The sequence below is a fragment of the Mercenaria mercenaria genome, chromosome 12 (genome assembly GCF_021730395.1).
Source record: "Mercenaria mercenaria strain notata chromosome 12, MADL_Memer_1, whole genome shotgun sequence".
Lineage (NCBI taxonomy): Eukaryota > Metazoa > Mollusca > Bivalvia > Venerida > Veneridae > Mercenaria > Mercenaria mercenaria.
Genome location: NC_069372.1, coordinates 22,538,162 through 22,555,022, shown reverse-complemented (window position 1 = coordinate 22,555,022; position 16,861 = coordinate 22,538,162). Strand labels below are relative to the sequence as shown.

General features: G+C 35.8%; 1 protein-coding gene across 1 annotated transcript; it reads left to right on the top strand.

The window, feature by feature from the left end:
- The first annotated feature begins 3,648 nt into the window (after nt 1-3,648).
- LOC123535144 (epithelial membrane protein 3-like) lies at nt 3,649-15,732 on the top strand. The gene is made up of 4 exons (XM_045317692.2): nt 3,649-3,741; nt 10,855-11,044; nt 14,246-14,386; nt 15,126-15,732. The coding sequence occupies exons 2-4, from the start codon at nt 10,864-10,866 to the stop codon at nt 15,296-15,298; spliced, it is 495 nt and encodes a 164-aa protein (XP_045173627.2). The 5' UTR covers nt 3,649-3,741; nt 10,855-10,863; the 3' UTR covers nt 15,299-15,732.
- Nucleotides 15,733-16,861: the final 1,129 nt, after the last annotated feature.

Below are 16,861 nucleotides of genomic sequence, written 5' to 3'. Positions count from 1 at the left end.
AACTGGAAAAGATGTAATTTTTCTGATTATTGAAATCATGTAATGATTGTTGTTGTTTTCTCTCTTTCTAATTTTAGATTTACAGATCTTCACTTTTCAAATGCTCCCTTCGTTGAAGCGTCATCGAGTTGTCATCAAACTGCTGATGAACTGTCATCGATACAGGTAGTAAATAGTGAAAACCAACACGATCAGACCTACGTAGACATATTTCAAACGTAAAGTTTTAATATAAGCCGTACATAAAACACTTAATCCCAACTTTCGTCATTGTTTAATCCTTTCACTGATTGATACAAATCAAAGGTTAAGTTCTCTTGTAATGTACAAACGGGGTGTGTTTGAATCTAAGGGAAGTAAGTTTCAAAAGTTCGTCTACGGCAGTACATCCATTTTGAACTTTTTAGTTATATATACGTGAGAGGCTTACATCCATGTACAATGGACTTCGTCAGCATCCCGCTAATCAGCTTTTAACAGCATGCTCAAGGGCGTAGCGTGAGCAGTTTAGATGTTACTCAAGGGGAGAGTGTGGGTGAGAGGAATTCTCCGACGGGGTCCTCCCCTATTGAAACATAAGAGCAAACAAATAGAAAGGGGGGGGGGGGGGGTTGGTGACTTTTCTAACCAAAACCATGCTTCCTCAGTTTTTTGAACAAACTATTCACAAACGGCTCTGAATGTAAAGAAAGGTCTGTATATAAGTTGATGAACGTTTAACTTACAAATCGGGGTCGGGAAGAGTGATGGGGGCTGGCATTTTGGAAGGACTTGGACTAGGCTGTCTATTTATTCAAGCCAAAATTTATTATTCACAAATTAAGCAACATGAGGCTCTTTTTCCAGACTTATTTGTTGTATACAACATTCACTATACATTTTATATGGAAAGACAGAAGCGTTAATTTTCGTATAAACAACATTGCCGTAATAATATCAATGACGGCCCTTTCCGCGAGATTGCACGCGTAATCTGACGTCCTTCGCCTAAAACATGAACAATATGGCTCCGTTCCAAAAATTCTTAAAATTCTTTAAAAATTTGGCGCCGAACAGCTTTAACTAACTTTTCTGACGTCAAAGATCATAAATGAATGATACGACTGTATAAATTTTCATAACGATCTGTATCTTGACATTTATTTAGAGTTTCTGATTTTCCTGGAAAGCAAATCAGTTATTTTTGTAGCAAGCTGTCGTAAAATGTAAATGTAAGAATTGAATGCTATTTTTGTGCGTTTATATGGGTATGAACCACACTGGAAGGCTTCTTGCTAATCAATCAAAAGAATCGCTTGCGCGATTGATGAATTTGGAAGATGTCCAGAAAATAGCATTCAATTCTTAAATAAAGTACACATGTGTACATACGTGTTACAACGGAATATATGCAAATCACCTTGTAATAAATACTCTAAACTGCCAAGGAACTTGATCAGACTGTTGAGGACAAACTTTGACTTATGCACAATTTCAAAACAGACAAAATGATGAAGCTATTTCAGTAGATTCTTATTTCATTCTTCAAGTACAAATATCTAATTACTAATGTTGTCCAAACATTTCCTTTATTATCGTTTTGTGAATTTAGATTTTATACTTCAGCCTAAACATCTGTCACAAGACTTTTGTCTCTGTATCATCATTTAATTGATTTCCTAGAATGTAGAAATAACATTTCACGGAAATTATATAAGTTTTTTTGTATAAGTAAATGCAACATGCAACATGCATACATGCGACATGCAACAGATGGCAAAAATTACCTTGGTCTAGAAATCAAAATAATGCTTACAACATTTTCCTATAACTGCAATATTTAAAAAGAGAATTTACCGTAAATGCTAGTTATGAGCATTTGTTACATATGTGTATTCTAGGGGTATTACCGTATTGCAAAGGTATCGAGGTGTATGATGTATAATTATTTCACGCGTTAAGTAATTTTGATTGAATGTATTTTTTTCGGCAATAAATTTTGGGAAATGGGTGTCAGGGCATAATAAGAAGGTGACTGGTGTTGAAACTTGGTTTCTTTATACTATCCCCTCCTACGACGGAGTGAAGTAGGGCTGAGTAGGTGCTTCGCAGCAAAATGACCCGGAAAGTATATTCCTAACGTAGAAATTAATGAATTGATAGTTTATATGACTAAGCTAAGTGTTATACTATGGCAATACGGATAACAAAGCCTAAATGTTAATTTATGAATCTGGTCTTTTTACTCCCGTTGATTCTCTTTGATTATGGGATAGATAATATTTTAGTGAACGTAGCGAATTAGGAAATAATGCTTGGGAATTCATAGTTGTTACAGAAACAGTTGTTGATCCTTCTATTCTAGATTTTACTAGTGATGAACACTTGCCATTAAGCAATTGTTCTTATAGTCAGTAGCAGCTACAGTATATATATGCATGTAAAATCGTATATGTATTTAGAATTTTAAATATATTTAGATTTCAATAAGGTTTTACAATAACAAGTACAAGCGGAGCAAGAAAAAAAAATATTTAGAAATTTGGATAGAAATTTCGGTAACAGAGCAACAGCGGTCTGCCGTCACAAAAATATAACGAAGTCAAGGACCAAGACAACAGCTTACTTATATGCTATGCCATTGTCCCTACCTCATTACCCACCCCTGATCAGTTTTTATTGCTTCCATGGAGTATTTAGCTTTTTATTTTGTATTGTTGGATTTTAAATGATACTCAGCAGAGTAACCGAGTATGCCACGCTACGCGCATGATGCTGGTTGTTCAGAAGGCATTTGAGTTTGTGAGATATTAACCAGTAATTTAATACTACCAAAAATAAAATGATTCTAACCTATTAAAGCAATGCATGAATGGAATTGTTTAAAATCTAGTAAATACTTAAACTATTTTTGTTTAAATTTATCAGCCGAACAGGGGTTTAAAAAGCTGTACACTGATGAATCACATATGGGATCCATTTGATTTAAAAGTGCCATTAGAATCTTTGTATGCATGCAAGAGAGTTTATCGTTATTAGTGATTGGTTGATCATGCGCAGAAGCTGACACGGGAACGGAGAAAATATGACAAGTACATAAATTCTTTTAAAACCTGGAACGTTTCTACATGCATATCCACAATTGATATTACACGATATGTGACCATCATCTCCAACATTAAATCGCCCCTATTGGATGTACGCACGTATTGAGTGTACAATATATACTGACTAAAGGTTAGGGTTAGGTCTAACATAGGTTTAATTAATAGCGTACATTCAATGCGTGCGTACACTCAATGCGGGAGAATTAATGCCGATATGTGTCAATAACAATACATCCATGATTGCTAAAACATTTGTTAAACGACTTTGAACACATTTTTCTTATTCTCGATTTTAGTGATATGATTAAAACACGGCTCAAATCCCTTGCATAAATAGAACTAAAGCACATGACAATATGAGAAGAAAATGAGATATTCGTTTACATTTTGAAAAGGTTGTAGTTCTTATTTTTTAAGAAAAGGTACTCTTCCCATTATGAGGAGTCCAGGTTAAAGACCTTTAACATACATTATTTAAAAGTGCATTTTGCTTTATTAATCTTTTTGTTTGTTTACGCTGCGCTGCGTAGATTTCAGCTGTTTCCAGGCATTACTTATCAATCGTAGGCCCAGCGAAAAATTAATGCATTACAGTATCCGATTTACCTTATAATTCGTGTTACATAGGCTTCCCAAATCACAGGACATTTCACAGGTAAATGTTTTCCTTTGTAATAATTTTTGATATCTAGGGAAACAGGTCAAATAATTTTAAGATTTTAAAACGCATGTTTAAGAAAATCACCCCACCCTCATCGTAAAAGAGAACCCATTATTAATTATGCAGATAGATTGGTTCATTTTAAATAATGATAACTTTCGGTTTTGTATTCTCATTTCTAGCTCAACATCATTCTTATGTAGCCATGTATCTAATACTGCAGGTATTAGTTATATATTTTGCCTGCTGCACAGTAAATGGACCATTTTCAAGACTTTGTAATCTATAGATAATTTTAACTTAACCTTCACTGATATTCCTCATGACAGGTCGTGTCCCTCACGCGAGAGACTCTGGACCATTTGGTCCTCTTATAAAGAAATAAATATGTCAAATGAAAATATTATGATTTTCCTTAGGCCCAAGTACCTGTAAGTTTTACACTACGCTTACATTGAATATAAGAGGAGTAAAATAAGTTTTTAGAAAAGAGAAAATGCATTTGTTTTACTATTAAAACATTACAGAATTTATATTAGATATATATGTGGCAGAATAAAGAACATGCAGTATCACGTAGAAATTAATTTCTGCGACTGCTATATTTGGAATATATCTATATATATTTAAGGAAAAAAATAAATAGCTTTTTTGAGCATTATAATTGTGTACATTATTTTCCTTACACTGCACATTGCTGTAAATTTCATGACAAATAAAATTCATGTGGCTCCTAAACGGCAGTTCATGTTTTTGCACGGTTATGGACCCAAGTTTTCTTACCAACTGCACCTTTATTTAAAAAAAAAAAACTCACTCAAATACAAAGTTTTATAAAATGGTATTTAATCAGTCAAAAATAATGTAAATAGTGTTGATGCTGAGAGCTAACTCAGTATATTTAAATATTTTAACATACTGGTACAGTACTGATGATAAACTCGAACAGATGATAAGGCGCAAAAAAAAAATTGTTTGTTTCCGGTATCCCGACCTACCCTAAATTTTTGCCCCGACCCTAAATGTTTTTATGGCCTTCGCGAACATTTTTTTCAACTTTTTAACAAAAAGATGCAAAACTGCACTTTTTATGCTTTAAATATGGCCAGTGATGTTAGAAATCAACTTACTGATGCTCTAAAGGCATAACCCCCTTATTTGTAATCATTTTTTGACAAAAAAATAATTTCTGAAAACTCTCCCTTAATAAAAAAAAAATTCCAAAAAAAAAAATTTCCGACCTACCTACCCTAATTTTTTTGAGCATGTTACCGGAAACAAAGAATTTTTTTTTAGGCCTAAACTCGACCACCTTCAAATTATTCAATTGCAATTGTTCTTTTATATAAATGAACGTGGCGTCTAATAGCAACCACTTAAAACACCAGCTGGTGTAAACAAAAACAAAATTGGTAAATATTCTGTTTAAATAAATGACTTACATTTGTCTGTTTAAAAAATATTTATCCAAAAATACTGGGGAAGAGGGTGTTTTTTGCGCATGCTCACTGTCAACACAGGAAGGCCTGACATTGGGTCACATTCCATTACTTGATCGGGAATGACAGTTGCAACATTTTTGAGAAAGTTTCAATATAATACTAATGAGATTTTTTTAAATGACAAAGGGGTCGAATTTATCATCAACACACTTAACAAGTTGCAACATGTCCAGAACACTGCAGCTCTCGTAATCACTAAGACGCCCCGTCGCAACCATATAACACCGGTTCTGAAGGAGCTTCACTGGTTTCCAGTGAAATACAGGGTGCAGTACAAGGGTCTGACCTACACCTTTAAGGCTTTGCACAATCAGTCCCCTGCCTATATTAGGGATATGCTAGAAGTGTATAAACCGGTCAGAACCCCTAAGATCACAAGACACGCTGTCACTGGTTATGCCAAAATCTAAAACCATGATGTATGGCAATCGCAGCTTTTCGTGCACTGCTCCAAAGCTTTGGAACTCCCTTCCTGTCAAGATCAGGGAAGCTGACACGCTAGCTGCTTTCAAAAGCCTGCTCAAAACCCACTTCTTTGTACAATATTTTGTTAACTGACCAATACATTTATTTTTTTATCTTGTTTTTTAAATTATACTTGCTTTCATTCATGATTTTTGTTAATGTGGAATGCATTATCTTTGTATACGTATTTGTTTGTATTTTTGCAATTCATTCTGTAAAGCACTTTTGAACGTGTACAAGTGCATGAAAAGAGTGCTATATAAATGTGGTATAATAATAATAATAATAATAATAATAATCAGTCAACGTTCGTACAGTCACCATTTTACATACCCCTTTCAGGGCCTCACTTCTTGTGAGTTTGCTTACTAAATATAGATTTAAATTATGTCAATTATTCAGTAAGAGCTAAGCTTTATTTTGATACCAACCATTGATAACAATTTGCAGAAATAAAAAAGTTACAGGTAAAAAACTTTATTTTCTGTTCGAGTTTATCATCAGTACCAGTATACATTTCTTCTCTGCTGTTGACATTTGTTCTGCAAATATTTGCTAAATTCTAAGGATTGCAAATTGGACAAAAGAATTCTGTAAATCATTAATTTTGTTTTAAGTGTTTATGTTTTGATTATCATTTAGATCTATAACATGTTCAAACTTATCAAATATGGTGTACGTGGTAATATGCTTTATGTTATTAAATCCATGTATAACAATGCCAAGCATGGAGTCGTTAAGTGAAAGTTTCTCCTGTTCGCTAGAGTTAGACAAGGGGAGAGTTTATATCCCTTTCTATTTAGCATATATTCAAATGATATTGAAGAGACTTTCATATTGAAAGGCATTGAAGGGATAGACATTGGTAGCATGAAAATATGTTTGTTGTTATATGCGGATGATATCATTTTATTTGCGAAAACAGCACAGGATCTGCAAGAATCTTTAAACGTTTAAGCTGAATATTGTGATAGATGGAAACTAACTGTTAATACAGAAAAGACAAAAAATATGATTTTGAGAAAAGGGGGAAGGCTCAGCCAAAACATCAATTTCAGATATAAGAATATTCAGCTAGAAATAGTGAGTAAATTTAAATATCTTGGTATCTTGTTTACTTCAGGTGGTTCTTTTAATGAGACTGACAAAATGCTTTCAGGACAGGCACTTAAGGCAATTTTTAAAATGAATAAATATCTTTACAAGTTAACAGATATAGGGCCAAAACATAGATTAGATCTTTCTGATAAACTCATTATTCCATTTTTGAATTATTCGAGTGAAGTTTGGGGTTTTAATAAAAGTGTACAGGTAGAACGAACACATCTAAGCTTCTGTAAAAGGTTACTCGGGGTGAAAATTACCAAACAGAACAGTTTTATTTATGCTGAAACAGGTAGATACAACTTAGGTGGCAGGGGAGCGGTTTCGTAATTTGGCCCCGGTCGATTTTCTGTATAAACAGGACAGGGTAGATATAAAGGCATATCTATCTTACTGGTTATTTATCATTATTAATTCTTTAATATATCTGGGGAATGAGGAACGGTTAATGATTCTACATGGCGGGTGTTTTAAAATTCCTAGCTCCGTACTTCCGGTTGAGGCTAAAACATAAACATCAGAACAAAAAGTCGACCAGACGCTCGGCTGTTATCCATCCACTTTTTTTCAAGTGAAAATTAGGGAAATAAAGTGGTAAGACTCATTCCACACCACCTGGGTATGCATCTATGTTCGCACTATACATATATGCTACGAAATTGGATTTAAAAATACAAAATGGATGAATGGCAGAGTTCAAAGTGAGGCCCGGTTAGGCTAATTTTGGTCTATAAAATTTGGGTGATTTGGCCAATTTTCACTACATCTGGCATGGAAAGCGACAGGTGCATAGGACCGGAGAGTCGTCTTTATGTAGTCTATAGTATCTGCAATAGTCAATAGTAGTTTCAAAGAAAAATAAGCAAAAACGAGATTTCTATGGATATTTCAACACTGGTACCCACACGTCAATGTGGAATTCGCAAATCTGCACTCCCCTGCCACCTTAAGGAAAATAGACGAATTTTCAAACCACTCAAATATTGACTTTTTGCATGTATTTAAACCCATTACGGAATGAACTGTAACCTATAGTGGTTTTTATTCATTTCTGAGTACTAAATTCGGCCCAGCGAGTCCCAAAATGGCAGTAGGTGGCCATATAATAATGAAGCTACGGACCCCCAGCCAGTAGGATTCGTATCATAAAACGACCAAAAGAAGAAATTAGTGCCTAGATAATGACTATTCATGCCATTTTGTTTAAAAGCAACACATGTATCCATATCTAGCAATGCCATTCAGCTATATAGTGGCTGGGGTGGCCCCAAAGGATGGATGGGTGGCGTTTAAAGGTTGTCCCGATAGGATAAGTACGGTAATCTGCATTTGTATACCAAAATTATGTTAAAAGTACATGGTTTTAACATTTGAAAGGCTTCAAAATGTAAATATCATGTGAAATTAACTTTAAAGGCAGTAAATAGTTTTTCGGGGTTACTTTGATTCAGAATGCAAATTTTGGCTGATTTTTGCGTGGAGGGGTGGGCACTTTTGTTGGCTTATTCACCGGCTATCTTGCAAGGTACGGCAACACTTTTTGTTCAGTTGATATCACTATAAGTGTCTTAGGATTCAGGACAGGTTACATTTTATTTTATCTAAACATCTTAAAAACTTAAGGTGGCAGGGGAGCGGTTTCGTAATTTGGCCCCGGTCGATTTTCTGTATAAACAGGACAGGGTAGATATAAAGGCATATCTATCTTACTGGTTATTTATCATTATGAATTCTTTAATATATCTGGGGAATGAGGAACGGTTAATGATTCTACATGGCGGGTGTTTTAAAATTCCTAGCTCCGTACTTCCGGTTGAGGCTAAAACATAAACATCAGAACAAAAAGTCGACCAGACGCTCGGCTGTTATCCATCCACTTTTTTTCAAGTGAAAATTAGGGAAATAAAGTGGTGGTTGGGAGACTCATTCCACACCACCTGGGTATGCATCTATGTTCGCACTATACATATATGCTACGAAATTGGATTTAAAAATACAAAATGGATGAATGGCAGAGTTCAAAGTGAGGCCCGGTTAGGCTAATTTTGGTCTATAAAATTTGGGTGATTTGGCCAATTTTCACTACATCTGGCATGAAAAGCGACAGGTGCATAGGACCGGAGAGTCGTCTTTATGTAGTCTATAGTATCTGCAATATTCAATAGTAGTTTCAAAGAAAAATAAGCAAAAACGAGATTTCTATGGATATTTCAACACTGGTACCCACACGTCAATGTGGAATTCGCAAATCTGCACTCCCCTGCCACCTTAGAAACAGATAGGCATTACAATATTATAAAGTATTGGTTGAAAATTAGCAACTGTTATCAGGTTAAATATACTGAACAAGTATATAATTCTTTGAAGAATTGTATAGATATAAATCCTCGCAAAATAAACCGGGTCTCCAAGGTGAAATTTTGTTATCAGAATTAGGATTATATCATGTTTGGCTTGCTCAGAGTGTAGGATAGAAATGATAGAAAATCGAAATAAAATTATAGAAAGTTTTCTTTTCTTTTACTGTTTCTTGAATCTAAGCTATTTACCTTCATGAAAATGTTGAAATAGAAAATAAAAGATAAACTTCATTTTCTTTTTTACTTTGATGCTAACATTTCTGGCCCATTTACTGTGCAGCAGGCAGTTTACCCAAGCATCTTCAAGTTTCTGTGATTCAACTAGACTAAACGTGCCTTCAAATGCATTTCAAAGATTGCAAAGTAGTGTTGCAACATGCTTTTGATACTTTTTGTGCCCCCGCCCCCATGAGTGGTGGGGCATATAGATTTGGCCTTGTCCATGCGTGCGTCCGAAGTTCGTGACGCGCCTAGCTCAAAAAGTATTTGATATAAATTGATGAAACCTTGCATGAGTCTTTATCATGATATGAACTTGCGCGCCTCCTATTTTTCGTCTGGCTCCATCCCCTATTTCTAGAGGTATGGCCCCTGAAATAGTAGAAAATGCACATTTTTACCTTGTAACGCGCCAAGCTAGAAAGGCATTTGATATAGATTCATGTAACCTTGCATGAGACTTAATCATGATATGAACTTGTGCACCTCTTATTTTTCATCTGGCTCTGTCCCCTTTTTTTACAGTTATGGCCCCTGAAATAGTCAGAAATGCACATTTTCACCATGTGATGTGCCTAGCTCAAATATATTTAACATATATTGATTAAACCTTGCAAGATTCTTTATCGTGATATGAACTTGCACACCTCGTCTGGATCCGCCCCCTATTTTTAGAGTAATGGCCCCTGAAATAGTAAAAAATACACATTTTCACCTTGTGACGCGCCTTGCTAAAAAAGTACTACATATAAATTGATTAAACCTTGCATGAGTGTTTATCATGATATGAACTTGCACACCTTTTATTTATTTCTGCCTCCACCCCCTATTTCCAGAGTTATGGCCCCTGAAATAATCAAAATGCACATTTTCACATTGTGATGCGCCTAGCTCAAAAATATTTGATATAAATTGATGAAAACTTGCATGAGTCTTAATCATGATATAAACTTGCGTATCTATTATTTTTTGGCTGACTCCACCCCCTATTTTCAAAGTTATGACCCCTGAAAGAGTAAAAAATGCACATTCTCACCACATGACGTGCTTAGCTGATCTTTCACAAATGGCATTCTTCCTGAGAATCTTATCGCTTATTGCAGAGTTATGGCCCTTGAAATAGCCAAAATAGTGGATTTTTTTGTTTGTTATGATCATAGCTCAAAAAGAATATGGCCTAGAATAATGAATCCTTTTCATGAAGATTTTGTTGAGGCTATACCCCCTTAAGACTGCAAACATTTGAATTATTGCCCCTTATTTGTAACAAATGTACCAGTGGGTCCACACCATGTGTCCTACAGGTCTACACATTCTAGTTGAGGTTTTGTTTTTGTGCACTTTTTGTTTAGTACTTCATGTACATAATACTAATCATTGTGACAGCCATTGTTTTGACGAAAAATAGTATTGATGTTAAATATTGTAACGTATACATTTTGCGGTCATTTATCCAGAATTCCAACATGAGTATTATGTCCACTGTGACTGTGGCTGTGAGTGTGTATACATGGGGGCTGTGTTTGATTAGCACCGTATCGCCATACTGGACTTACCAGAACCAGGGCAACCAAATCATACGTACAGGTCTATGGCGCAATTGTACAGTGCATGGTGTTACTTCAGACTGCAAGAAACCCTCTGAAGGTATGTATAAAGATGTGATTTTTTTCTATTGTATGCATACAATCTATATGCTATAGGTACAGTTCGTTTCCTTGTTGCGTAGGAAACACCTTCTCATGACATGGTTTGTTGATATTACTATGAGTTGCAAGTATTGTTGAGATAGCTTGCTAGCAATCTACTTTTAGTGGTTGCATACCTAGTAAAAACGTGCAAACGCATATCAATTGTTTTTGTTTTACAAGAGTTTAAACCCTGAAAGTACCTAAGCAACACGGTCAACATGGTGGCAGCGTTGCGAACGACTCAAGCCTAACCTGAAGTACAACCGAGTAAACAGAAATCTTGGTTATTAACTGATTATCGCCGACGCCGACGAGTGCAGTCGCGGAAACATATGACATTTCAAATACGTTTCGTTCATATATTCATTCGTATATTTTCAGTTTGACATTTCCTTTAAGCCTGTTATATATTGTGACATTCAATTCACGAGATTACACTTGTGAGATACTATAGCTGATTCATTGTTTAAACCATCGACCCAGTTAGACAAAATTGAAGAAAATGTTTCTGAAAATTTCCGCAAATGGAAGCGCAAGATGGAATTTTATATGGCTGCCAGTGGTGCAAGTGCAAAGGACGAAAAAGTGCAAACTTGTATTATTCTACACTGTTCAGGACCGAAGGTAATCGAAATATACGATCAGTTTGTGTGGGACTCGGATGATAAGGAGAAGCCGGCAAAAGTATATGAACAGATAGAGAAATATTGTAACCCAATGAAGAATGAAGTTTTAGAGTCACATCGTTTCTGGAGTACGAAAATGGATGATTATTCATCTTTTGAACTTTTTTTAACAGAACTTCGGAAACGTGTTGAGTCATGCAATTTTACTGAAAAGGACAGAATGATGCGTGGCAAGATAGTTTTAGTGCAACTGGTAACTAAGTTGCAGGAACTCTTAACAAGGGAGGAAACGCTTGAGTTGGATAAATGTATTCAAGTTTATAGAGCAGATGAACTGTGCTGTGGAAGCTGAAATGAAGTCAAATGTGAAAGCTAAATTCTAGTGAATGATCGTGAAGTGAATTTCCAAGATACGGGTGCTGAAATAAACACAATAAATAGAAAATATGTAAAGAAACCACAGCGAAAGAAGTTTACAAGGCTGCGAATGTGGAACAAATCTACTACCAGCTCTTTAGACGAAGCAGAGCTAAAAGTAAGAAATCTATTGAATATGAACGCAAGATGAACGCCCAAGAATATTGAACGTGAATTACTTGGATGAGATTCCTGATGCGCGAATAACAGAAATACACGAAACAACTGAAAATGATAACGACTTACAAAGGCTTAAACACATCATCATATACGGATGGCCGGAAAAGGACCGTCTTGATTCAGACGTTAAAAGTATATTTCAATCAGAGATACTTAAAGCGTCGAGTCTGGTGTCATTCTGAAAGGTGAAGCACTATTCATTCCAAAAATACTAAGAAAAGAGATGTTAAAAAGGTTTCATTCATCACATTTTGGATACCAAAGCATATTGCGTCGTGCAAGAGGCAAACTTTTCTGGATCGGAATGAATAACAACGTGTGAAGACAGAAAACCACGGAATCAAAAAGAACCTCTAAACCAGCACAATGATGGAATGGTCCATGGGACAAAGTAGCAACGAACATTTTCTGTATTGAAAATAGGCATTATCTGTGGTCATTGAAGTTCATTACCTTTCAACAACTAGTTCAAAATAGGTGATTGAAAAACTTAAAGAGCAATTCAGTAGATCTGGTATTCCTTGGCAAATCATCAACGACGGAGGCCCGAAATATAAATCACAGGAATTTCAAGAGTTTTTTAAGGACTGGAAAAACCGTCACCATATTACATCGTCTAACCATCCGATTTCGAATGGAAATGCAGAAGCTGGTGTAAAAATTGCAAAATCTTAAATGTTGAAATGTTTGCAGAAAGGCATAGATCCTTATCAAGCTAGTTCAGAACTTATAAATACACCACGAAAGGACAAAAACAAAAGTCCCTTTGAAATGATGTTAGGAAGAACGGGCAGAACACTAGTACCAAATATAATTCCAAAATTGCGAGTGACATCAGCACGAAAAGCAAGGAAATTGTAGGTGAAGAAATCTCACGATAAAAAAGCGCGAACACTACCAAAACTATAGAGTGGACAAAACGTATATTTCGAGCATAAAAAGGACATAAACTGGGAACGCGTTGAAGTCATAGACAGGCAGAATGAAACAGATTATATCGTTGTAAGTGAGGATAATACAAAATACAATAGAAATCGTGTGAATTTAAGACCTACAGTTCCTGACGTTAATGTCAGAGACATATCTCCTCCACCAATAGCACCAATAGCAGCAAATGATCCAAATCTAATCCGAAACCAGCCAGTGGACAACTCACCCGAAGATATACATTCGCTAAGTTCAAACAATGAGACGAGAAGTCAAGACCAAACACAGGACACAATATATAAGAGGCCAAAAAGAAATGTCAAACCGCCTGCCTATTTAAATGATTATTTTACATATTGACTGGAGTTAACATGTCATAAATAGTGAGTTAAAGTGTTATTACACTAGCAAATAAGATACAAAACAATCGCAAATTAAAGACATTATATTGAAATCCTTGAACCCAGGAACGCAAGTTGTTATATTTTCTGGTCCTTTTGGATCATGGAGTGCATTCAACACATGTGTAATAGAGTTCCGCTTAACCCGGTGCTAGGGGCGTGAGTGGTGTTGCATATTTCATTACCTCTAATGAACAGACTCAATCAAACCGAGTCTGCTATTATTCGTCTTGGTTGCATTCTTTCCTTTCAAAGGATCTTTTTTATAGATTTTATTTCAGACTGACACGTTATTTTGTCACATCGCATCAATCTAGTCTAAGATCTAGTTAAATTGTTGAACCTCAGATCGTTTAAGTGTTGATGTTGTTTCTTTTAAATCGGATTTTAATTCATCTAATACTTATTGATCAAATCTAAAAGAAAAGTGATGTTGAGACTTTTAGTGGTCGCATACCTAGTAAAAACGTTCTGCAAACGCATATCTATTGTTTTTTTGTTTTCCAAGAGTTTAAACCCTGAAGGTACCTAAGCAACACGGTCAACAGGTATGACTATAATATTTCTGTCCATGGTTTGTAGATATTACCATTGTTTGAGTTGCAGGTTGGATTCACGCGGTCCAAGCCTTGATGATAATTGGCGTGCTTGTATTATTTCTGTCCATGGTATGTGGATGCCTGAAACTGAAAGATGAATCAAGTAGCAAGGTTGCTATTGTAGCCACATTATCTGCATTGCTTGGCGGTAGGTTGCCATATCTTAGTTATAATGGTGGATATTATGTGTACTGTCCAAAACACTGCGCAAAATGTTTACCTGCTATCTTTGCACGGTTTTTTGAAGTAATTGAGAAAATGCTTAGATTTGCTGGGACACAAACATCAACAAGTATTACGCAATGTTCAGAACACATCTTGCGCTGCATGCCGTCCTTCACAATAATTTCTAAATAACTGCAAAAGACAATTGTCTTACTCAGAATCACCAACACTACTCCATTTGATCCGAGATCATACGTTACTGATCCGGTTTTTCAAAGTAACGATTGGATGCGGTGAATATGTTCAGGGAAAACAACGATGTGAAACAGCAGCTAGAGAAAGTTGCTGTAGCAGTAAAAGGAATTGTCTTTTACTTTCAAACTTGTTGTAATATACAAGGTCATAAAAATTGAGATTTACTGTTGATTGCTGGACATCGCCGTGCTGCTTTTCATCATTACAATATCAGTTAGAAGACTGATGATACGTCATATTGAGGCAAATCAAATAAAGTCGAAACTCGGTGGGATCGAGCGTTTTACTTCGAGATAACCGAAATTCGATTTAAAATGATATTTTATGCACGTGTTTTCCGGACGGGGCTTGAAAATGTCTTCGAGATAGCTGGAATTTTAAGATAAGCGAGTTCGAGATATCAAGTTTCATCAACATTAGCGAGCCAAATGTTAATATGTACATGATTTATACATATTTGCTTTCAGGATGTTTGGTTGCAGCAGCTGTTATCGTATTTGAAGAGAAAGACAAACACAACAGTTCTAAATTTAGCGCTGGCTTCTGTCTGCCCATCATAACGGCAGTGACGGCATATATAGCTGCTGCACTGTTCGCTGTTTCAAGACGGGACACCGGGTACACTCCTCTTGCTCCTTAGCTTTAGATGAAAGAACTAATGAGAAGCTACTGAAGCTTTATTAAACTTTCTTGCTAGTACAAAAAATCATAGTGCATTTTTTATAATCTGTACATTATTAAAGTCAATAGCAAGACTTGTACTCTAGAAGCTAAAATACATAAAGCACAACCATTATTTCAGCTGCTCACAAGGCTTCTACAAGACGCCATTTGTGTTTTTTAATTCTATATTTTTTTCTTTGCCAACAATTTTCACTATATGCCTGTCAATAACCTCTTTGAGGTCACTAACCGGGATGTTAGTGACAACAGTTATATGTTTGAATTATGAAATAAAAACATTAGTTGGACAGCTTGCTCAGGCAGAAAGGTCAAAAAAGTGTGTTTGAACACTCTTACTCAGATTGGTGTGATGTGAACTGCGTCATTAGTAAGAGAGACAAAATGCGAATGTTTTAACTGTGTTTCCATTTTATACTTCTTATTTGTCATTTTCGTGTGGTCTGATAAGGAAAAATATATCTTATTAAGTTATCTGTATTTCCACAATTTACAAAAACTTCGAGTAGTTCTGCTTTTAATTCATTGCTCCAACTATCCCGGGTTTTAACACTGGTATTGTCTATGTCTTCCTAAGCACATAAATTTGCTCTCGCCCCCATCCCCCATCCGCCCCCTACCCCATCCCCCCATACCAATTTAAGTTTTCATGTTAAGAACAGTCAGTAAAATAGTATTTGCTGTTTGGAAATGAGTTTAAATTCAACTGATAAATGTTGCCCAGAACATATTTAGGTATGATTAACTGAACCTTCTAAAAAGCACAGAATCTACTATCATGATATAAATTGGTATTGCTGTTTGAGGATTAACGGCAACTTCTGACTCAGTAGCCCAGCAAGGCAGATGAATTCCTAAAGTCTCTCTTTGTGTGTTTGAGTGTGATAATTTAACAAAATAGACAGCATCTTGCATCCGACAACATGATGACAATTTCCTCCCCAGATATATAAGGGGATACTCAGGGTCCGTATCTTTGAGGCATAGCAAGAAGTCCCAATCCTTGACTCTAGTTACCTCACCTGACGGTCCGTCCACAGTAATATCAAACTGAAATGAAATGAAGGTGATAATTACGCCACGAGTTGAACTACATAGAATGCAACCAAACAACATGATAGCACACGCGGTCTTGACCTTTTGTGTCCATGAAAAAGGAAATAAAAATGCAACACATGTCATAAAGAAGCCACAAAATACATAGACAAGATGAAACAAACTGACAGCAAAGTCTAAACAAACAAAAAAGGAGCACAGTGGGCCCGGTATTAGAACGAGCAGTTGCAAAAACACCAATGGTTAGTCAATTCCGGTTATTGTGCTCGAACTCGTACTCTTTCCTTCCGCCAGACGAACTCCTTACACACGTAATGGTTTATAAGGCAGAATATCTAAGCAGAGAATTCCTCGTGAAAACATATATAAAAAGAAACCCCCAAGAACTAAAAAAGGAGGACAGAAGACAAAAATCAAAGAAACTCTGATCTGGGGGGTGGAGGGGAGTTTCAGTGTATTGGAACGT